Source organism: Sus scrofa, chromosome 1 (genome assembly GCF_054392235.1).
Source record: "Sus scrofa isolate SSC_HxYL_T2T_F1_AM1 chromosome 1, Sscrofa_HxYL_maternal_Yorkshire_Landrace_v2.0, whole genome shotgun sequence".
NCBI lineage: Eukaryota > Metazoa > Chordata > Mammalia > Artiodactyla > Suidae > Sus > Sus scrofa.
The window spans coordinates 14,798,649-14,822,135 of record NC_139383.1 but is presented as its reverse complement, the minus strand read 5'-3'; the positions used below and the strand labels follow the sequence as shown (position 1 = coordinate 14,822,135).

At 42.8% G+C, this 23,487-nt stretch overlaps 2 protein-coding genes across 21 annotated transcripts in view; one reads left to right on the top strand and one right to left on the bottom strand.

Annotated features, from left to right (window-relative positions):
* RMND1 (required for meiotic nuclear division 1 homolog) overlaps window positions 1–6,524 on the bottom strand; it is a 43,444-nt gene extending 36,920 nt beyond the window's left edge. For 2 of the 9 annotated variants that reach the window (XM_085023763.1, XM_005659140.4), the window contains exons 1-3: window positions 6,314–6,524; window positions 5,028–5,241; window positions 459–949 (exon numbers count right to left, since the gene is read on the bottom strand). Coding sequence is in view for 4 of the 9 variants with exons in the window: in XM_005659140.4 (XP_005659197.2) it covers window positions 459–935 (477 nt within the window). In the remaining 5 variants the exon portion in view is untranslated. The remainder of the gene's footprint in view (window positions 1–458; window positions 950–5,027; window positions 5,242–6,313) is intronic. The other 7 variants (XM_085023770.1, XM_005659141.4, XM_085023755.1 and 4 more) reach the window with 4 other exon arrangements.
* Window positions 6,525–6,876: 352 nt separating this feature from the next.
* ARMT1 (acidic residue methyltransferase 1) lies at window positions 6,877–23,260 on the top strand. 12 transcript variants are annotated; one of them, XR_014811482.1, is made up of 7 exons: window positions 6,905–6,972; window positions 9,782–9,887; window positions 10,625–10,869; window positions 13,962–14,097; window positions 15,630–15,795; window positions 21,504–22,581; window positions 22,747–23,260. XR_014811482.1 is itself a non-coding variant. In NM_001243637.2 (6 exon segments), coding segments are annotated over 5 exon segments (1,332 nt in total). In that variant the 5' UTR covers window positions 6,877–6,925; the 3' UTR covers window positions 22,272–22,583; window positions 22,750–23,260.
* The last annotated feature ends 227 nt before the right edge of the window (window positions 23,261–23,487 follow it).

Sequence of the window (23,487 nt, the reverse complement as noted above, 5' to 3'; positions counted from 1 at the left end):
GGGGAGGCATGCCCAGGATATGTGGAAGTTCCAGGGCCAAGGATCAAACCCATGCCACAGCAGTGACAACCCCAGATCCCCAACCTGCTGAGCCACCTGAGAACTCCTTGATGTTTTTTTTCTAAATGAGGGCTTTTTATAGCATCACTCCTAGAATGGACTTAATACTAGCCTTTTTCAAAATTTCTTTAGGCTACAAACTAATCCTTTTACAAACTACATTTTCATATTTAATTGCCTATATTTTGCCTGAATCTGTATCATTAATTCTTAAAATTAAGGTGTTGATTCTCTTTGGAGGTAAAAGGCTTTATTATTAGGCTTCAAAGATCTTACAAAACGGTGCTGCGCAGGTCACCAGCTCTCCCACGTGAGCCATGAGGCTGAGGAGTGGGGATATATGGGGGTTTAGAGTGATTTTGAAGGAACAGAAGTGCCACCACCACATGTGTTTTTACCTCGTTCACAGACAGAACTGGAAGGTTGGTCCTGGATGGCTGCCTGGTCCTCGATGCTTTCAGTGGTCTCTTGATTTTTGGAAAGTCTTGTTTGGGAAATGTTTCCGTTGATACAGAAGAGGAATGTCTCCCTAATATCTTTACAAACCTCTTAGAACCTAACAGATTTGGTCTGTGAGCCACTTTCTGGTGAGTCCCAAACAAGCTCCCGGTTGGAAAGTGTGCAGCATTTAATGGAGAGAGGACGCTTGTACTGGCTATTTTCTGGTTCATTTCCAATATCCGGGACTTATTCAAACCTCCAGCCGCTGTATCAGGAAAGAACATATCCAAGCTCTGACTTTCGGTGAGGGAGCTGCATGTTGTCTCAAGTTCCTTAAGTGGTTTCAATGTTCGATGAACAAGTCTTTGGCACTGACACGTTTTTGATAAAATGCAGTGAGATCCGGCCAGGGCTCTGAGAAGTCCGGCTGGCATTACCACATCCCAAGCTAAAAGACAAAGAATTCAAAGTTCAAGTTTAAAAATTTTTTAAAAATTTTATCTCGGAGTTCCCGTCGTGGCGCAGTGGTTAACGAATCTGACTAGGAACCATGAGGTTGCAGGTTCGGTCCCTGCCCTTGCTCAGTGGGTTAACGATCCGGCGTTGCCGTGAGCTGTGGTGTAGGTTGCAGACACGGCTCGGATCCTGCGTTGCTGTGGCTCTGGCGTAGGCCCACGGCTGCAGCTCCGATTCAACCCCTAGCCTGGGAACCTCCATATGCTGCGGGAGCGGCCCAAGAAATAGCAACATCAACAACAAGACAAAAGACAAAAAAAAAAAAAAAAAAAAAAAATTTTATCTCATGTTTTCCTAGGTAATAGGTATATTTCTGCAAAGCCGTGTGCAAAATAGATACATCTTAACTTAAACCTAGTAGTAGAATGAGGTTAAAAAAATAAATACAAGTGTTTCCACCATCTCTCCTTTAGTCAACCCTTGGCCTTCTTTCTGAGGTTTACAAGATTATAAAGCTATTGACATGACAAGGACCTTAAAAAAGGAAAAACAATGATGGGATGAAACACTCAATCCTGGGAGTTCCTACTGTGGTGCAGTGGAAACGAATCTGACTAGTATCCATGAAGATGCAGGTTCGATCCCTGGCCTTGCTCAGCAGGTAGGGAATCCAGCGTTGCCGTGAGCTGTAGTGTAGGTCACAGACATGGCTCGGTTCCTGAGTTGCTGTGTCTGTGGTATAGGCCGGCAGCTGTAGCTCTGACTGTACCCCTGGCCTGGGAACTTTCATATGTTGCCATGGGTGCAGCCCTAAAAAGAAAAAACCAAAAAAACCACTCAGTACTAAAACGCAGCTATGGATCAATCGCTGTGGGGTACAGAGAAGGGAACTTCTGGGTGAGGGTGGATGGGGACTATCACAGAGGTGACATCTGAACTGTGCTGCTTAGGGGCACAGGGATCAGGTCAAACACCCCAGGTACACAGTGCTGTTTACCTGACAAACAGGGTCCAATTTCGGGGCAGGCAGGAGTAAGCTGTGGAGATGAGGCTTGAAAAGCAGCCTCTGGCTGGAGCACGAGTTCTGATCCTAGAGATTCTACAGGTAGGGGCAGTCAGGGCTTTTCATGTGAGACTCACGTGGTCCAAAGGATATTTAAGAAACACATCTTTTATAAAAACTTAGAGGAGGAACTGAGAGAGACAAAGACATTATTTATAGTTTGTACCCCGAAAGTGCTCTGCTTCACCTCACAGCACCCCTAAGAGGCACTTTACACGGGAAACTGAGGCTTAGGAGGGCTAACTGCTTACAGTCAGCCATGCAGAGATGGAGTGAAATCCCAGGCTTTTCCAAGTCCAAGGACGACCCTGTAACCAGTGTATATACTGTTTCCCTTTAAAAGAGCAAGGATGAGTCACCGTGATATTCAGGAGGTAGAACCTGAGACTTTCAAAATATCTTCAAAAGTTGGAATTCTCTGTTTAGTTCTAGCCCAACTAGCTATTTTAGTTCAACTTTAATTAGTACTATTCCCTGCCAGCTGAACCAGTCGGTTTTGAAGAACCTAATTATATAATCTTTTAGGAATTTCTATACACAGACCTGGATGCTTCCATTCTCTTCTAGGAAATTCTAACCACCAAGCGCTAAAGCCTGCCTTCACACGGAGGCTGGGACCAAGAATGTCAAAGCTACAGGACGAACAAGAAGTGTCTTTTTTCTCCATCTTTGCTGAGAAAAACAGAGTGCTAGCATTTAAGGTGTAAGCAGACATACACACAGACATTACTTAGCTTTGTTAAAAATTGGAACACATCTCAGAGAAATAAAATCTTAATTGTGCAAACTAAATTTAAAGATAAAAGTACGCTAGATTTTGAATTGCCTTAAGTGCTTTCTGTAACATTTGGGGCATAGAATTCCCGTGCTCCACGGTGGCCTTGTCCTAACTCTTGCTGGCTTCTGCATCCATGCAGATCGGTGAGGGGCGTGATTCTTCCACCCCTCTCCCCCTCCCTGAGTGACCATCCCCCCTCAGCCACTCACTCCTCGGGTCACACGTTCCCAGCTGTATCGTGGCCATTAGGCACACGTGGCTATTGAGCACTGGAAACGTGGCTCAATAAAATTAAAAAAAATTTTTTTTGGTACCTTGTCTTTTATACCTAACATAAGAAAGTAAAATATCTTGATAATTTTTATACTGATTACTTGTCTGAAATAACCTTTTTGGATACATTGGGCTACATAAATTAAAATTAACTTCACCTCTTTATTTTTTACCTTTAAAGCGTCTGGAAAACTTAAAAATGCCCCGCGTGGCTTGTACCGAATTTCTGTTGGAGAGTTCTGCTCTAGACCTGCTACTGCCAGTAACTGCAACCTCGCATTCTCCATCTCAAGCATTCCACTCTCCAAACACCACCTCTCATCTTTCAAACTCACTCCTTCTATTACCCAATTCCAACAATTCTTCAACCCCAACAGGACCTACAATTCAATGATCCAACCACCTTTTCACTGTCCCCACTTCACTTCCTCCACACTTAAGAGTCCACGGTCTACCAGTACTCTCTCTCTCTCTCTCTCGCTCATACACCTCAAATCTCTTGCACCCCTCTCTCTTCCACGCATCCATGTATATAACGTCAACCCAAATTAAATCTAATTCACCCAATTTGTGCCTGGACTTGTGCATCGTAATGTGGATGGAGAGAGACGACCAACCAGGAGAGCGACCAACCAACCAGCTGGTCTCACTTTAAAATCAGGATCTCTTCACTCCAGGTGGGCCTTTCAGGATGCTCAACACTCTCTACTACATTTTGCTATTGTATTTTACTCTCTACTCCCTCATCATACCTTCAATGTCTCCTTCTTTCTCATTCTCAATAATGACTCCTCCTTTTTTTCTCTCTAGGGCGGCACCCGAAGCATATGGAAGTTCCCAGGCTAGGGGTCCAATCGGACTCTACACCACAGCCACAGCCATGGCCAGATCCGAGCCGGGGGTGCAACCTACACCACAGCTCATGGCAGCACTGGATCCTCAACCCACTGAAAGAGACCAGGGATCGAACCCACATCCTCATGGATACCAGTTGGGTTCTTGATCCGCTAAGCAGGGAACTCCTCTCGACAGAGATCCTGCTTCCTCCTTTCTTGACAAAACAATTAGAGGTGAACGAACGTCTACCAGCTCTTGCCATTATCCACCTGCCCACTATTGCTTTTGTGCCCACATACTTTGTCTTCCCTTCTACTGCTACAGATGAGGTGCCTGTGGTCCCAGGTACAGCCAGGTCCTCTGACCACCGAAGGCCTGGTTAAGCCCTTCTCCCCTCTCCCTCCCATGCTATTTATTTTTCTCTTCTTACTGGCACATTTCTATTAGCAGACAACTAGGTTCCAACTTCCTCCATCTTATCCCAACAATTCTCCCTGACCCCATCTTCCCCTTCCATATATACCTTTTCTTTAAGCGTCTTTCCTTTTAGAGGCGTTTTACTCTCTGTCTCCATCTCTTTTTTTTTTAACTCACTCAAATCGGGCTTTCATCCCACCTGTCAAGGCCAGCAGTGACCTCCATATTTCTAAATCCAATGGTTACTTCTCAGTCTTCATTTTACCTGACTTACCAGCAGCATCTGATGCAGCTGATCACTCCCCCCCACCACCCCCATGTGCTTCTAGGGTACCACACTGGCCATTTCCATCCTACCTCACTGGTTGGACCTTCTGTCTCTTTAGCTGGTTTCCCATCCCAAGAATGTAATGCACCAAGGCTCAGTATTTGGGTCACTTTTCTATTCTCAGCTCCTGGTGCTCTTACCCAATCTCATAGTTTTATATACTAGCATGCGTTGATGCAGAGCAAATAGTTGTCCCTAAACCACTCGGATAAGCATGACAATGTGCAACATGCTCAAAACTGAGCTTTTGAAAACTTTCTGCACACCCTATTCTTGCCAGAGTCTCTCTGACTCAGGAAATCCCAATCACAGCTTTATCTTTGCTAAAGCCCCAAACCTGCAATCCCCCTCATGCTTCTCTTCACTCTCCATACCCGCGTGTCAGCAAATCCTCCTGGCTTTGTGTGACCTCAGCACCAGCACTGCCACTACCCTGGTCCAAGCCGCTGTCTTTCCCAAGAATCATTGTCACAGCTTCTGAACTTTTTTCTCAGCTCTGTTCTTCAGACTCTTCTCGACACAGCAACCAAACGTCAGTCAAATCACATCTTCCATCTTCATAAAATGTGATGCCAGCCTCATATTTCCCTTGAAATAAAAGCCAAAAACCTTAAAATGGACTGTATGGCCCTCCATCCTCTGGTCCTTTATCATAACCCTAACATCTCCTACAGCTTTCTTCCCTCCTTTATTTTGCTCCAGTCACTCTGGCCTCTGGATCTTTACACTTACTTTGCCTTCCACTCTTCTCCCACATATCTCTAAGCCTCATTCCCTTACCTCCTTCAGACCTTTGCTCCAACGTCTCCTACCCAGTAAAGTCCTCCTTCCCCAACCACTTCATTTAAAACGCACATGAGAACGCACATTCTGGCCTGCTCCACTTTTTATTTCTCCATTGCACTTAACATTACTTGCAAACACTTTGTTTTGTTTTTGGCTGTGCCTGTGGCATATGAAAGTTCCCAGGCCAGGGATCGAACCCAACATCAGATCCTTAACCTCTAGGCCACCAGGAAACTCCAATACTTTGTTTTAAATTTATTAAACAAATTATGAACCGAGTTCCTACCCTGTGCCAGACATTGTCCTCCCTGCTAATACAGATGAAAATAAAATAGATAAAAATCCATATCTTTTGAGGCTTACATCACAGTGGGGGGAAGGCAGATAACAGACGTGGTAAATAAAATGTACATAAGAGTGACAATGCTAAAGGGGAAAAAAACAGAAGAGGGAAGGAGATCTTTGTCTCTCTCCTGTAGCACAGAAGTTTCCTGAGGATAAAGATTTGTCTATTGTTCATGCTGCGTCTTCTGTGACCACAGTGCCCAGCACACAGGAGGTAATTCAATTCATATTTTCTGAATGAGATACAAGGCAGCTATTCTGTTCTTGGACACACTGTCTACTTTTTAAGAACAACATACCAACTAAGAACACTGTATCAGCCAGGCTAGGATTCAATGGATAAATGGCGCTAATCTTTGCGAGCATGTCTTCCAATGCTTTACGCCGTTCAAAAGTATTTTATCTTTGCAGTTACCGCTTGCATTGGTTCAAAAAAGGGTTCAGTATGTGTGCATTGATGGAGTGCTTTTTTTACTCCCAGCCAAGTCGACCAAAGATCACTGTAATAGGCAAGGGGCCATCAACGTACCGGTGAAACCTGTGACGCTAGAGGTTCAGGTCGGCGGGAAGCAAAGGCGGGGAGCGTTATGCCGGGACCGTGCAAGCTCCCAGAACAAGGCAGTGGCACTAACCTCTCCGCCGGAAAAGAAGAGGGACCGGCCAAGGGTGCAAATTTCCGCGACCCCGCCGCAGCCAAGTGTCGCGAGGCCGACAGCCAGTATCAACCCGGACCTCCCGCCCCGCCCAGCGCCAGGCAGTGCGCAGGCGCACAGAACTCCAGACGCCGCCGAGCGTAAGGCGCTGGCTCCACGTGACCACAGGACCACGTGACCCCGTGCCACCGTGACCTTTTCCGCTCCCGAGTCCCTGAGACCTCCCGGTCCCTGCTTGCTTCCGCCTTCCGCCCGCTTCCTTATTCCGCTTCTCACGTCGCCCTCAGCTGTCCCCGCCTTCGCCCCCGGAAGATCTCCGCGTCCTCAAGCTGGCCATTGTTTGTCTCTGCTATGGGCACCAAATAAAGTTTTTTCATTCAAAAGCATTTTTTAACCCGCCTCCCTCCTCATCTCAGCTCCTCCCTCGCGCCGGCACCTCCTGCTTTCCTGCGTCTGGTGAAACCCGAGAGTTGGCGCGGGGAACGCGGATGGTGATGGCGGGGCCTCCGAAGTCTCTCTCGGGACAGGACGTAGGGTTCGTGTCGCTTTCCTCGCTCACTCCTCTTCCTCCTCCCCGCTTTTGCGGAAAGCTGGGCCCCATCGGGAGCCGTCGGGCCCCAGCGGGGAAGCGGCGCTGTGCGGTAGGCGCCTGCTCCCCGCCGCCCGCGAGTTCCATCGCACCGTAGGTCCCTGCTTTGCTGGCGGCGGCGGCTGGGTTTCTAAGGACTCGCGTGGAGGCGAGGGCAGGGCGGCCGCTCGCTGGGCTCCAGGCTCGGATAGGCTTTGTAACTTCTTCCTTGCAGTGATTCGTGATTTCTTCCCTGCCTGCACCGGCACGGACTGCGAACCCTGACTGAAGATCTCCGTTTACCCCGGCGTCTCTGCAGTGATGGTTCGCGGGTTTTCTTAGCCTTATATTAATTTGTATCAAACAGTTATGTTTTTAAAGCGGTTCGAACTGTGGTTTTTTTTGTTTTTTTTTTTTAACTCCCGCATGAGTGTCTTGAGAGTGTATGCCCGCTTTTAGAATGTTGCAGCGGCTGGTTTTAATTATATTTTATTTAGTTAATGAACCTACTTTGCAGGGGGTTAAAGTTCTCTACAAAAGCTGGGGAGGGGGTCCTCAGATCGCTGATCAGATTAATTCATAATCCCACTAAAAAATTACTGTACCTTCTTGCCTTTTAGGCTTCATGTTATAGATTCCATTAAAAATATATCTATCTGTATAAATTGAAAGGCCTAATTTATATTTGAGATATGTCCTTACGGCAAAGTATTGCAAAACCCAAGAACACTTAGAAGAAATTGTACCGGCAGTAGAGGGAGGTGAGAGAGGCACCAGTGTCCCATGATTTAAGCATGTGCTCAGCTTCAGGGTCGTGCAAATATAGGGGTTGTGTGTGTCTAAATACTGAGCCTCGGGCGCCTCTGCCTTCACTCTAGTGCTGACCTGAGACCTTAGCCTTAGAGATGCAAGCCTCTGGAGACATTTAGTAGGTGGAAAAATAGTAATACTTTCCAAATAAGTAAACCTCAGAGGACTAGCACTTCTTTTTCTATCTGCTGCCTTGGGAAATTCAAGTGTCAATTGATTTAGTATTCTTTCTCTTCTTCCAAGGAATTAGTAGTAATTCTTAAAAGTTAAATTCTGATCAGAGCAGTTAACTCTGCATATTAAAATCTACTCGCTGTAAAACACCACAGAATCAGGAAGCATTTCTGCAATTTTCTTTGTTTTATATTTAACATTTGAGGAAGTCTTTTAAAGAAATACTCAAGGTATAATCCTATTTTTTAAAATATGCAATAAGATATTTGAGTTTTTAAGAAGATCCCGCATTAAAGTAGGAGATTTGGGCAGCAGTATTTCAACTTACTTTGTTTTTACTTTGCCTCTGGTGATCTGAAGATATAAATGACCTGATCAGCTAAGTTTTGTGCTTTTGATTTAAAAACTGCACAGAATTTCATCACTTACTGAAGTCTTTTTTCTAACTCATTCATGTATTTCCTTAAATTAATTATGATAAAGTGATAATCGTTAAATCTTTTTGGGGGGCTGACATCGTATAGTTTTTTAAATTGAAGTGAAGATGTCAGTGTTGTATTAATTTCAAGTGTGATAATCTGTACATCTTGATTTTTGTATGTTTAAAATCAGGAATATCTTTAGTTTTTAATTCAAGTATACCCAAGTCATCTCCAGCTTTCTTCATTCTTTGACACTTCTACAAAAATCTCTAATTGGAATTCCCATCCTGGCTCAGTGACAACGAATCTGACCAACATCCGTGAGGACTCAGGTTCCATCCCTGGCCTCACTCAGTGGGTTAAGGATCTGGCGTTACCATGAGCTATGGTGTAGGTCGTAGACACAGCTCGGATCTGGCGTGGCTGTGGTGTAGGCTGGCAGCTATAGCTCCAATTCGAGCCCTAGCCTGGGAACTTCCATAGGGCTGCAGGTGTGGCCCTAGAAAGACAAAAAAGAAAAGAAAATCAAATTTTCCAGTTGGGAGAGGAAGATGATAATATGCCTTAATTTTATTTAGGGTAGAAGAGGATGGAAGGAGTTATTGGGCAGATAGAGAAGACAGCAAGAAACACCTTTGGAAAGAATTAAATTTGACTAAGAATATAAACACAAGAGAGAAGCAGGCTCATAAATATCTTTCATTCTTTATGTTTTTCTAGCACAGTAGAGTCTTTCAGGCAGTCTTACATCCATTGCCTCATCTTTCTAAGAAGTCACTTAGTAAGTAATAGACCTGGGAGAAAAGTCTGTTTGGATAATTCTTTTTCTGTCTCTCTCTCTCTCTCTCTGGTTTTGTGTGGTTTTTTTTTGCTTTTTAGGGCCACTCCTGTGACATATGGAAGTTCCCGGGCTAGGGGTCAAATAGGAGCTATAGCTGCCAGTTTATGAGATCCACTTAGAACATTGCTTACTGCTGTGCTGGATGCTTAACCCACGGAGCAAGCCCAGGGATTGAACCCGCGTCTTCATACTAGTTGGATTCATTTCCACTGCACCACAGGGAGATCTCTTCTTTTTCTGTCTTATCACATTGTTAAACTAGTTTCTGATTAAGGAAAATAAAAGGAATACAATGAGAGAAGAACGATTAAACAGATTCTAACTGAGAGTCTGGGATTTGAGGCACAAAGAGTTTTATGATACACCAGAAAGGCTTTCAGATTTTCCTACTTTTTGCTATGAGAGTCGAGCAGTGCTGGTTTACCTTGCAGCAGTTGTATGAAAAGGAGTTTGAATTTAAATCAGGTGACCAATCTTCTAGTATTAATGCTGCTGAGTAATATACTGTGTATATGATCCTCTTCTCTAGATCATTTGCCTATATTACAATTAAAGATAGAATACCACAGATCTTAACCAAGGCTATTGATACACTGCATCGACACAAAAGTGAATTTTTCGAGAAACATGGAGAGGTAAGAATTGTGTTTTAACTTTTTTTTTGGGTTTTTTTTTTTTTTTTAACTCTAACTGAAACACAGTAAGCAGTTTTCCTTCTGTGGTAATGGTTAGCCCACCTGGAGATAGAGAAAAAACTCTAGTACCTAAGGTGAAAGTTTAAAAAAACAAAGGCAGAAGAGATAAGGCAAGATAATCTGATATGAGATGGGTCTGTGTGTGTGTGTGTGTGTGTGTGTGTGTGTGTTCTTTGATTTTTCAGCTTCAAAATTCTAAAATTCTAAATTTAAATGCTTAGGAGTTCCCATTGTGCTGCACCAGAAACAAATCCGTACCAGGAACCATGAGGTTTCGGGTTCGATTCCTTGCCTGGCTCAATGGGTTAAGCATCTGGCGTTGCTAAGAGCTGTGGTGTAGGTAGCAGACGCAGCTCTGATCAAGCGTTGTTGTGGCTGTGGTATAGGCCAGTAGCTGTAGCTCCGATTCAACCCCTAGCCTGGGAACCTCCACATGCTGCAGGTGCGGCCCCAAAAAGACAAAGGACAAAAAAAAAGAAAGAAATTTAGGTGCTCATAATAGTTTGTGAAAGACTAGAATGTAGTTTTTAAATGTATTCTTTTCCTTAAGTTTAGATATATAAAAATGGGTCACCCTAGAGAAATTATGTGTATATATGTGTGTACATATATCATTTATATATAAAACAGTTACATATAGATTATTCATATATAAATGTTTTCCCATATTTCTGCAGAAAGGCATGGAGGCTGAAAAGAAAGCAATTTCTCTTCTGTCTAAATTACGGAATGAATTGCAAACAGATAAACCAATAGTTCCTTTAGTTGAAAAGTTCGTTGATACTGACACATGGAATCAGTACCTAGAATATCAACAGAGCCTTTTAAATGAAAGTGATGGGAAACCAAGGTGGTTTCTTTCCCCGTGGTTGTTTGTGGAATGCTACATGTATCGGAGGATTCATGAAGCAATTATCCAAAGGTAAGTATATAACCATCAAATAACAAATGTCTAGATAAATGATGCTTTTTCTGAGATTATAAAATCGTGAGTTTTACGGTAAAAAACAGTGGAATCTTGAATTTAGTTAGGCAAATATTAATGGCACTATTGGATATTTTTGCAGATGTTATTGGTACAGTGGATTCTTGGCAATTACAATCCATTTACCTAGAAGAGACGTAAGATTGACTATCTGAAAAGGCTTACTTTTTTGTAGAGTAAAACACATTTGTATTTACTGAGCAAAAAAAAAATGTTAATTTGAAATAATTTTTTGTATAAAAATCAAAATGGGACAAACTAAGCATATGTTTTGTTTATAAAAATAGATAATATGTCAGAATTAATTTGGTAAGAGGAGTCAGTGGTGAGTCACCACATTGTTTTATGCACTGTCTTAATCTTTAGCTCTTTTTTTAATGGCTAGGTTAGAAAAAGACTAAAAATTAAACATGAATTCAAAATAACTTTGTGTGTGTTTTTAGGGCCTCACCTGCGGCATATGGAGGTTCTCAGGCTGGGGTCAAATCGGGGCTGTAGCTGCTGGCCTACACCATAGCCACAGCAGTGCAGGATCTGAGCTGTGTCTGCGACCTGCACCACAGCTCACAGCAATGCCAGATCCTTAACCCACTGAATGAGGCCAGGGATCAAACCTGTGTCCTCATGGATACTATTCAGATTGTTTCTGTTGAGCCATGACAGGAACTCCCAAAATACCTTTTTATAGGAGTTCCTGCTGTGGTGCAGTGGGTTAAGGATCTCACTGCAGCGGCTTGGGGCACTGCAGAGGTGCAGGTTTGAACCCTGGCTAACACAGTGGGTTAAGGATCCTTCTTTGCTCCAAGCAAAGCTGATGCTTGGATTGAATCCCTGGCCTGGAAACTTACATATGCCACAGTGCAGCCATAAAATTAAAACAAAAACAGAAACAATTTTTAATAGGTTTGTTTATGCTAATCAAATTTTCCCTAGGACAATTCTAATGTAGAAATGACCTAGCAGAAGAAAATGTAAATTCAGATCATTCTTTTACCTCACAGGTTATGTGGGATAAGACGAATTTGCTGGGTAAGAGGCATTCTTTGGTATCTATTCCTAAACATAGCATAGGATAATACAAAGCAATTGATTAAACTAACACTAATAGTAAAATAAAAAGATTACTTTGGAGAACATTCATAAACTTGAGTCTATTCATTAGTTTTTTTCCTGTCTTAACTTTTTTCTTTTTTTTTTCTGTGCCATATGGAAGTTCCCAGGCTAGGAGTGGAGTGTCCGCTGCAGCTGCTGGCCTATACCATAGTCACAGCAGCGTGGGATCTGAGCCACGTCTGTGACCTACCCCTCTTGCAGGAACATGAGGTCCTTAACCCACTGAGCGAGGCCAGGGATTGAACCTGCATCCTCATGGATACTTTTGGATTCTTTTTTTTTTTTTTTTTTGCCTTTTCTAGGGCCTCTCCCACGGCAATATGGAGGTTCCTAATCGGAGATGTAGACACTGGCCTACACCAGAGCCACAGCAATGCGGGATCCAAGCCGTGTCTTCGACCTACACCACAGCTCACGACAACGCCGGATCCTTAACCCACTGATCAAGGCCCGGGATCGAACCCGCAACCTCATGATTCCTAGTTGGATTCGTTTCTGTTGTGCCACGATGGGAACTCCTGGTTTGTCTCCTTTTAAACGTCATTTAAATAAAATTGTGTGGAGTTCCCTGGTGGCTCAGCAGGTTAAGGATCCGGCATTGTCACTGATGTGGAACAGGTTCAGTCCCTGGCCTGGGAACTTCCGCAGTGTTGCAGGTGCAGCCAAAAAATAAATGAAATTATATGAATGTAGGTTTGTATCTGGCTTCTTTTACTCAGCATTATGTTGGTGAAATTCATTCGTATTATTGGATTTAATTATAAATTATTTGTTTTCATTGCTATGTAGTATAGCATTAAATGAATATATGAGAATCTCTTTACCTGTTCTGATGGATATTTGAACAGTTGTCAATTTGGGTTTATTATGAAGAGCGCTGCTGTGAACACTCGAACACTTACTCTTGGTGAACATACATGTGTATTTCTGGTAGGTGTGTGCCTAGGAGTAAACCCCTGGATCAGAGTGTGTGCACATATACAGCTTTAGTAGATTCTGCAATAGCAAAACATTTGAAAATCTGTAGTCATACATAGTTATGTGAGTTTGCTCTCTTAAATACAAGGAACACATCTCATTGTTAGTGTAGGGCGTGACTTTAAATTATCAATGATTTATTAATGAAACACTAAAACAAGAGTCCATGAACTTTGTCTGTAAAGGGTCAGATAACCAGTGTTTGGGGCTGTGGGGGACACTTGGTTTTTGTTGCAGCCGCTCAGCTCCAGGTGCAGAATCAGCCACAGACAGTGTGTAAATGAGCATGGCTGTGTTCCAGTAGAGTATCAGTTGTGGACACTGAAATTTGAATTTCTTGTGTCACAAAATCTTCTTTTCAATTTTTTTTCAACTCTTCAAAAATGTGCAAACCGTTCTGAGTTTGAAGATCCTATACAACAGGTGGGATCTGCAAGCCTCAGTTGCAGGGGGCCAGATGGGATCTGTAAGCTGCAGTTTGCTGACTCCCTGCATTTGAACCTGTGCATCCAATTTTTTTTTTTTTAATCCTTTTATGTTAACTTGAGAGACTGATTGATTTCAGCAATGCTGCCATTGCAAAAACATCTTTTGTTTCTTTGGAACCTCTTTCAGAGCCAGTTTACAAACCTCAAAAAGAGATTGATGTCATTTTTTGCTGGGGGCTGAACCCGAGGCATGCAAATGTTCCTGGGCCAGGGGTCGAACCCGTACCACAGCAGTGATCTGCAGTAACAACACCAGATCCTAAACTGCTAGGCCACCAGGGAACTCCAGTCACTCCTCATTTTTGGCTGAAATGGTTTTATTCCATTTGATTTACACCCCTCATTCTGCTGAAATTGCTCTGAGTGACTTTTGGCTATTTCCAAAAATAAATTCACTCCAAAGGATGAAGATACCCTATCACTGACAGGATGTTTAATACTGTGCCACAGGTTCTGAAGAAAATTCCAAAAGAGGAATTCCAAAAGCGCTTTGAGCAATGGCAGCATCCTTGGACGCAGGGTGTAGCTTCCCAAGGGGCCTGAGTGACAAGAAGGAGGCAGCAATCATTTGAATGTATAACTTCTGGTACGTTTTTGGTTTTGATTTTAAATCCCATTGCATCAGTCATACTGTCTTTATCCTAAGGTGGATGACCCATGGAAGAAAGGGCTAATTTTTTTGTGATCTGAACGCTTTTGATACTTGATTCTGTAGAGGCTCCTATGTTACTAGCTACACTTCTTAGTTATGGTTTTTAGGCCAATATTAATGTCATTGATCTCTCATTGGGTAGCATGAAGATGTAGCCTTGGCACATACATCACCATTGGTCAAAGTCAACTTGGGGATAAAAGTTGCCAAAAAAAAAATGTATAAAATCTACACATACATGATTAAAATTTGTCAGTATAATAAACTTTAGTATTGTCTGATTTATCTCAAGTGATCATTGGGTTCCCATAATATTCTGTGTTTGACTTTATTAGTAATTACTACATTGTATTCAACTATTCTGTTTATATCCATATGTTTGAAATTTTGTTTCTCTTTCTCCTTTTGCCCTGAAAACCCACTGGGTAAATAATTATGAATACAGCCTCTATAATTATTTAATACTTCCCAGTAAAATATTTGGTTAAGGAACTGTTTTTTTTTTTTTTTTTTTTTTTTTTGTCTTTTCTGGGGCCGCGCCCAAGGGATCTGGAGGTTCCCAGGCTAGGGGTTTAATCAGAGGTGTAGCCAGCAGCCTAAGCCAGAGCCATAGCAACACGGGATCTGAGCCATGTCTGCGACCTATGCTACAGCTCATGGCAAAGCTAGATTCTTTTTTTTTTTTTTTTTTGTCTTTTGTCTTTTTGTTGTTGTTGTTGTTGTTATTGTTGCTATTTCTTGGGCTGCTCCCGCGGCATATGGAGGTTCCCAGGCTAGGGGTTGAATCGGAGCTGTAGCCGCCGGCCTACGCCAGAGCCACAGCAACGCGGGATCCGAGCCACGTCTGCAACCTACGCCACAGCTCACGGCAACGCCGGATCGTTAACCCACTGAGCAAGGGCAGGGACCGAACCCGCAACCTCATGGTTCCTAGTCAGATTCGTTAACCACTGCGCCACGACGGGAACTCCGCAAAGCTAGATTCTTAACCCACTGAGCGAGGCCAGGGATCGAATCCTCAACCTCATGGTTCCAAGTCAGATTCCTTAACCACTGAGCCACGACAGGAACTCCAAGGAACTTTTGACAATTAATTAAAATGACTTTGGGGATTTATATTTGTGTAATTTGTTTATTTTGTGTAATTTGACTACTTGTTTTTGTGTAACTTCATTTGTGTTATGTCTAGTAAAGAATTACCAGTGAGGAGTTCCCTTGTGGTGCAGCAGGTTAAGTATCTGGCCTGGTCACTGCTGTGGCTCTGGTCACTGCCATGGCATGGGTTTGATCCCTTGCCTGGAAACTTCCACATGCTGCATGTGTGGCCAAAAAAAAGAAAAAGTTACCAGTGATCGTTCAGATGAGATGCTACTGTTTTCTTTCTTTTAAAAACTGCAATTACCCAAATGTTAAAAAATGGTACAGAGTTATATAAATGTTTTATTTTTGTTTTTCTCCTACTTTAGTCCGCCAATCGATGACTTTGATGTATTTAAAGAATCAAAAGAGCAAAGTTTCTTTGAGTCGCAAGAATCTATCATTGCTTTATGTACTCACCTGCAAGAGTTGATGAAAACTATTGAAGACCTAGATGAAAATCAGTTGAAAGATGAGTTTTTTAAAGTTCTTCAGGTAAATATAATAATTAATCTTCTGAGTATACTTATTTAAACAGTTAAAAATAATAAACTGGTACACAATAGCAAAGCATGATTCTATATTATCATTTAAGTTATAGTTGGTCCTTTTTTTATCATTTTAATAATTCTGTTATACAAGAGTTGAAAATCCATTAAATCTCTGGAAATGGGTTTTGAAATCTCTTCTCCTCCAACTGAAGGTGGTTTTAGTGGCGCAGGAGTCATCTGGCTTCACAGCTTCTGTCATTCTTGAGAGAACACTGAAGTTCACGGACATTTGACCCAGCCTATCTTGGCTTTGAATATTGGCTGGGTAGCTTAGTTGTGGTTGGACTTGAGGCAAGGTATTTAACTTTTCTGAGCTTCAGTTTCCTCATCTGTTAAATGGGGATGGTATTATTTACCTCATAATTCGATGTGAGAGGTAGATTTGATCCTATCGGCATCGGCCACAGAGTCTGGAACCCAGATCCCTTGTGCCGTCATCTTCAGCAGGTGGAAACACTTGGGTGGTCAGTGGCCTATTTAATGTGGTTTTATTGCATTTCTTCATCTTGTTACAGGTTTAGTTTTTTTGTTTGCTTTTTTTTGTCTTTTTGCCTTTTCTAGGGCCACACCTGTGGCATATGGAGGTTCCCAGGCCAGGGGTCTAATTGGAGCTGTAGCCACTGGCCTACGCCAGAGCTACAGCCACATGGGATCCGAGCCGCGTCTGCAACCTACACTACAGCTCACGGCAACACCGGATCCTTAACCCACTGCGCAAGGCTAGGGAGCGAACCCACAACCCCATGGTTCCTAGTCAGATTCATTAACCACTGAGCCACAATGGGAACTCCTAGTTTTTAATTCTCATTCAAAATATCCTGAAATTTAAAATACATTTTTATAATCAAAACAATTCAAAGACATATAGTTTAACACAGCAGTGTCTCCAGTCTTCACTTCCCAGCAAAATTTAGAAACATTTCCAGAAGGAGACGTTAGAAAGTGCTGGGAAGCGAAATAAAACAGGGACGGGACCCCGGTGGTGGGGGAGGGGAGCAGGAACAGCAGTTTTAAGTAGGGGGCCGGGGAGGGGCCTGCTGAGGTGGTGACCTGGGCAGGACCCCAGGCAGGGGAAGCAGGCCAGGTGGAGCATCCTGCTGAGGCCCCGAGGGGGACCCTGCAGGTGTGCGAGACAGGCAGAGGGGACCTCGGAATGCGGAGCAGAGGGGAGGGGCTGCAAGGGAGCAAAGGGAGGGACTAAGGTTTTTACTCACCGTGAAACAGGAAGGTGTTAGAGGGTTTTGATCAGAGGAATAACATTAAGGGGCTTATTTCAGGGATTGCTTCTGAGAACAGACTGAAGGTCAGGAGTAGAAACGGGGAGATCTGGTATTAAAATGACTCAGGGGAGGGAGAACTGGACCAAGTTGATGGCATCAGAGGTGGTAAGTGTCACCAGATTCCGGATGTACTTTGAAAGCTGAGGCTGTGGAATGTGCTGACAGGTTGTGGATGTGAGAAAGTCCTGATGGAACTGAAGGTGAGCGAGTAAGCTGAATGATGAAGCGCCAATGGGATATTTTGAGTTTGGAAGAAAAGTGGCCTTGGTATCGTTAACTAACAAACTTGTGTGTTGTTTCCCCCCCACTATTATTTATGCTTACCTTAGAAAAGGAAACAAAAAAATGAACCTAGAGATTATCATACTAAGTGGAAGTAAGTCAGAGAAAGACAGATACCATATGGTATCACTTACATGTATAATCTAAAATATGACAAAAATGGAGTTCCCGCCATGGCTCAGTGGTTAACGAATCTGACTTAGGAACCATGAGGTTGCAGGTTCGATCCCTGACCTCACTCAGTGGGTTAAGGATCCAGCGTTGCATGAGCTGTTGCATGAGGCTCGGATCTGGCGTTGCTGTGGCTGTTGGGTAGGCTGGTGGCTACAGCTCCGATTAGACCTCTAGCCTGGGAACCTCCACATGCCGTGGGTGCGGCCCTAAAAAGACACACACACACACACACACACAAAAGTGACACAAATGAACTTAAAACATTTATGATTACCAAAGGGGAGAGGGGATGGGGGAGGGATAATTTAAGAGTTTGGGGTTAGCAGATACAAATTAACATATATATATATATATATATATATATATATATATATAATATATAAAAACAAGGTCCTACTGAATAGCACAGGGAACTAGATAAACAACAAGATAAACAACAAAGTCCTACTGAATAGCACAGGGAACTCTATTCAGTATCCTATAGTTGGGAGTTCCCATTGGGGTGCAGTGGAAATGAATCCGTCTGGTATCCATGCGGATCGGGTTCTATCCCCTGGCCTCACTCAGTGGGTAAGGATCCAGCATTGCTGTGATCTGTGGTGTAGGTCACAGACACAGCTCAGATCCTGTGTCGCTGTGGCTGTGATGTGGGCCAGCAGCTGTAGCTCTGATTTGACCCCTAGCCTGGAAACTTCCATATGCTGCGAGTGGGACCCTAAAAAAGCAAAAAAATGAAAAAATCTTATAATAAAACATAATGGAAAAGAATATGAAAAAAGTTATGTATAACTGAATCACTTTGCTGTACACCAGAAACGAACACAATATTGTAAATCCACTATAATTTAAATAGAAAGTCAGTGTGTCACTCTCTGCCCCTAGCTAGGCTCTTCTTTTGGGAAGTAATCATTCAGTGTGCTCTTCGTTCCCTAAGTATATAAGTTGTGAAGAGGAAGGCGTCAGTCTACTTCCTGTCATCTAGCTCGGCCAGCTACCCCAACCGCCCATATCAAGGAAGCCGAAGTTGTCCCTTGTTAGTGCTCATGACCAGTGGGTTCACTTCCTATAAGCAGCCTGAAGGTGTTCTAGGTGGCAGGGAATACTGATCTTTTTTTTAAAACAAAGTATAGTTGATTTACAATGTTGTGCCAGTTTCTGCTGTACAGCTAAGTGACTCAGTCATACATATATATGTCCTTTTTCTTTTTTTTTTTTTGGTCTTTTGTCTTTTTAAGGCCACACCCAAGGCATATGGAGGGTCCCAGGCTAGAGGTCGAGTTAGAGCTACAGCTGCTGGCCTACACCACAGCCACAGCAACTCGGGATCTGAGCTGCGTCTGCCACCTATACCACGGCTCACAACAACGCCGGATCCTTAACCCATTGAGCAAGGCCAGGGATCAAACCTGCATCCTCATGTATACTAGTCGGGTTTGTTAACCACTGGGCCATGAGGGAATTCCCGTTACTTTATTATTATTACTGATCTGTTTTTAAAAGCCATAGCATTCCACCATGTCCACACAAATATTTCAGTGCCTACTCCATCAAACACTGTTCTGGGAGTTCCTGTTATGGCTCAGCGGTTTAAAAACCTGGCTAGTATCCATGAGGATGCGGGTTTGATCCCTGGCCTCACTCAGTGGGTTGGCGATCCGATGTTGCCATGAGCTATGGTGTAGGTCGAAGACATGGCTCGGATCCTGTGTTGCTGTGGCTGTGGTATAGACTGGCAGCTGCAGCTCTGATTCAGCCCCTGGCCTGGGAACTTCCATATGCTGTGAATTCGGCCCTGAAAAAAAAAAACCCAACACAAACAAACAAAAAAAACCCCACTGTTCTAGATGCTGGGCATATGATAGTGAGAAAAACAGACCAGTTCTTGCTGTGGTAGAACTTGTAATCTTGAGGGACTATAGACAATGAAATAATGATACAAATAATACAGGATTACAAACCGGAAGATGATTGTTTTTTTTTGTTGTTTTTTTGGTTTTTTTGTCTTTTTGCCATTTCTTGGGCCGCTCCCGCGGCATATGGGAGGTTCCCAGGCTAGGGGTCGAATCGGAGCTGTAGCCGCCAGCCTACACCAGAGCCACAGCAACACGGGATCCGAGCCGCGTCTGCAACCTACACCACAGCTCACGGCAACGCCGGATCCTGAACCCACTGAGCAAGGACAGGGATTGAACCCGCAACCTCATGGTTCCTAGTCGGATTCGTCAACCACTGTGCCACGACGGGAACTCCCCTTGGTTTTTTTTTTTTTTTTTTTTTTGTCTTTTTGGGAAGATGATTGTAAATCAACTATACTTTGTTTTAAAAAAAAGATCAGTATTCCCTGCCAACAACGTGCCTGACAGAGACCCTGACCCCAGCTGGGGGTATCCTCACAGGGCACCATTGTATGTGTCTTCATCAAATTTGGACACTCGAGCTGTTATTTAAGCTTTACACTTAAATCCATTCTTTTTCTTTTCTTTTCTTTTTTGGTCTTTTTGCCTTTTTCTAGGGCCGCTCCCTCGGCATATGGAGGTTCCCAGGCTAGGGGTCGAATCAGAGCTGTAGCCAGCGGCCTACACCATATCCACAGCGACGAGGGATCCAAGCCACGTCTGCAACCTACACCACAGCTCACTGCAATGCTGGATCCTTAACCCGCTGAGTGACGCCAGGGATCAAACCTGCATCCTTATGGAAACTAGTCGGATTAATTAACCACTGAGCCACGACGGGAACTCCCAAATCCATTCATTTTTATCTTTCTTTTTAAAATAATGGTTTTTGTTGAAGCATGTACTCTCCTTTTATTTTGAGTCACAGAATACCAGGGCCTGTTTGGGCTCATAGTTAATGAATACTTATATATGCCAGCTTTTGGGTACATTACTTAGATGCATTATGTCAATTCTCAAAATAACTCTACAAGCTACATGGCTTTTACTATCTCATTTTTCACTTGTGGAATCTGAGCCTGAGAGCTTAATTTACTAGTGGTTGTTTATTGGCAATGCTAGAGTTTGAAGCCCAGGTCTGTCTGATTCCAGAACCTGCAGTCCTAAATGTGTAATTTTAGTTATAGCTTAAAAAAAATAGGACTACATACCATGTCCTAGAAAATAAACCTGAGTTTATTCAAAGTGGAATAATAGATTGTTAGAGTTGGAAGTCTTTAGACATCGCCTTGTGCAGTTTCTTTATTTTACAAGTAAGAAAACTAAATCCCAGAGAAGTTGCCATGTCCTAAGGATATACAGCTAGCAAAAGAAACTGAGAAGTCTTATGGGGAAAGGGAATTTTTTTCCCTTGACTCTGGATTATCAAGTAAACTTCATAGCTTTTTTTATTTTTGCTTTTTAGGGCTACACCTGCAGCCATATGTAAGTTCCCAGGCTAGGGGTCGAATTGGAGCTACAGCTGCTGGGCTACACCACAGCCACAGCAACACAGGATCTGAGCCTCGCCTTTGACCCACATCACAGCTCACAGCAATGCTGCATCCTTAACCCACTGAGCAAGGCCAGAGATCACACCCGCAACCTCACGGTTCCTAGTCGGATTTGTTTCCGCTGCGTCACAGGGGAACTCCTGTAGCCTTTTTTTAATACCATCTGATCATGTTCTAATATCTGCAAGTTGCAAAAACTTCATTCTAATTAAATGATACAGGTACTCAATTCATTCAGACTTTTAAAGTTCATTACATACAGGCTAATTAAAAAGGTTTCATTGTTTTACCTTTTTATACAGCATACTTAGAAAAAAATGTAGATTGGATGGACGTTTTTATATTAAGAGTTTTAGGGATAAATTTAATGACTATTTTTAGCAAGCCACCCTCCCATTACATCCTTTGTAATAGTTTTTGTTGGTTATTCAAAAGAAGGATAAGTGTTTTGTGCTTTTTCTTTTTCAGATATCACTGTGGGGAAATAAGTGTGATCTCTCTCTATCAGGCGGGGAAACTAGCTTTCAGAAGACCAATATAGTAAATTCTTTGGAAGACCTAAAACCTTTCATTTTAGTGAATAACATGGAACAGCTTTGGTCGTTGCTCAGCAATTGCAAGAAAACAAGAGAAAAAGCATCTGTTACTCGAGTGATTATTGTTCTGGACAATTCTGGGTTTGAACTTGTTACAGATTTAGTATTAGCTGACTTCTTGTTGTCCTCTAAACTGGCTACTGAGATCCATTTTTACGGAAAAATGATTCCATGGTTTGTTTCTGATACTACTGTGCGTGATTTTAACTGGTTACTCAAACAGCTGAAACATTCTAATCATAAGTGGATGTCCAGGTGTGGGGTTGACTGGGAAAACCATATAAAAACAGGCAGGTGGGTTTACCTGGATCATATGTTTTGGACTCTACCTCATGAATTCAGCGCAATGTCTCAAGTTGCTCCTGACTTATATGCCGCACTACAGAAGGCACATTTAATTTTATTTAAGGGGGACCTGAATTACAGGAAGTTGACAGGTGACAGAAAGTGGGAGTTTACCATTCCATTTCATGAGGCTTTGAATGGCTTCCACCCCGCGCCCCTCTGCAGTATAAGAACATTAAAAGCTGAGGTTCAGGTTGGTCTGCCGCCTGGGCAAGGGGAACAGCTCACAGCTGCTGAGCCCACCTGGCTGACCAAGGGGAGGTATGGAGTGTTTCAGTTTGACGGTCCGCTTTGACTTGCTGTCGGAGCTCTCCGCTGAGTAGGAAGGTCTGACAGGCACTCTTCTTCATCTCCGGAACAGCAGCGTGTGCATTTAGGCGCTTGGCTGCTCCGCGCAGCTCTGGGCCGCTTGGCTTCTCAGTGCTCTCTTACCTCCGCTCTGAGGCTTTCTCCTTTGGACATGTTGCCCCACTGCTTTGTTTTGGGGAAAGACGGGTTACACTAGTTACAGCTACTTAGGTTTATGTCGGAACTTTAGTAACTTATTTCAAGTTAAATGCATCATTTCAAATGGTTTTCATGAACTTAACTGGGCCGAAAACAAAGTATAAGTGAATTCTGCTTTTAAAGTTAATATTTTCTTAACCCACTATGCTGCATGGTATTTAACATTCTTAAGAAGCACGGAATTGTATTTAGTTTGATTTGGGGCTCTAGAAATAAGGGCTCCGTGATATAATATACATCTTAAATATGCTTTGTCAAGAGAGGCGTTTCTTACAACTGTGATATTTGAACACATGAAAGTTAAAACTTAGCTCTGAAGTTAATTCTAAATTTTATTTCTCCTTGAATTTCATTTCATTTCATTTCAATAACCTGTATTATTTGCACGTGTTTGCCTTTTGATTGGCCTGTGGAATGGATGGAAGGAAACACAGAATGAAGTTCCATAATACTTGAAGAAATGTAACACCTTTTACCTTCTCTTTGTGATATTAATAATCAACTGGGATATGTTATTTTAACACATAAAAGTGTTTTAAATGAACAAGATTGCCTTGCAGTTAAACAAAAAACTTTAGATAGAAAAGGTTCTTATGCCTTGATTTTGGAGTACTACCAACAAGTTAATTCACTTTTTGTATTCTTAAGTGTTTATTGGTAATCACCAGCTATTAAAGACTCTAAAGTTTCAGGTCAGTTTGTTTTGAAATTGAAATTGGAAATAAACCTGGAAATGTTTTCTTGCACTAGAATAATAAAATGAATTGTACTGAAAAATTTCATTGGTTTTAATCTTCCGATGGGGGAAGGTTAAGAAGGGAAATTAATTAAAAGTGAGGTTTATAGGAGTTCCTGCTGTGGTGCAACAGGATCCGAACGAGGTCTCTCTGTAGTGGCAGATGCAGCTTCAGTCCCCAGCTCTGCACAGTGGGTTAAAGGCAGCTGTGGCTTAGATCTGATTGCTGGCCAGGGAACGCCATATGGTTGGTGCGGGGTTGGGGGGG

Coding starts and splice junctions, on each gene's coding strand:
- ARMT1 (XM_084970168.1), top strand. CDS start 6,926: ATGGTGATGGCGGGGCCTCCGAAGTCTCTCTCGGGACAGGACGTAGG. Junction 10,870..15,629: donor CATGAAGCAATTATCCAAAG/GTAAGTATATAA, acceptor CTCCTACTTTAG/TCCGCCAATCGATGACTTTG. Junction 15,796..21,503: donor AGTTTTTTAAAGTTCTTCAG/GTAAATATAATA, acceptor TTTCTTTTTCAG/ATATCACTGTGGGGAAATAA.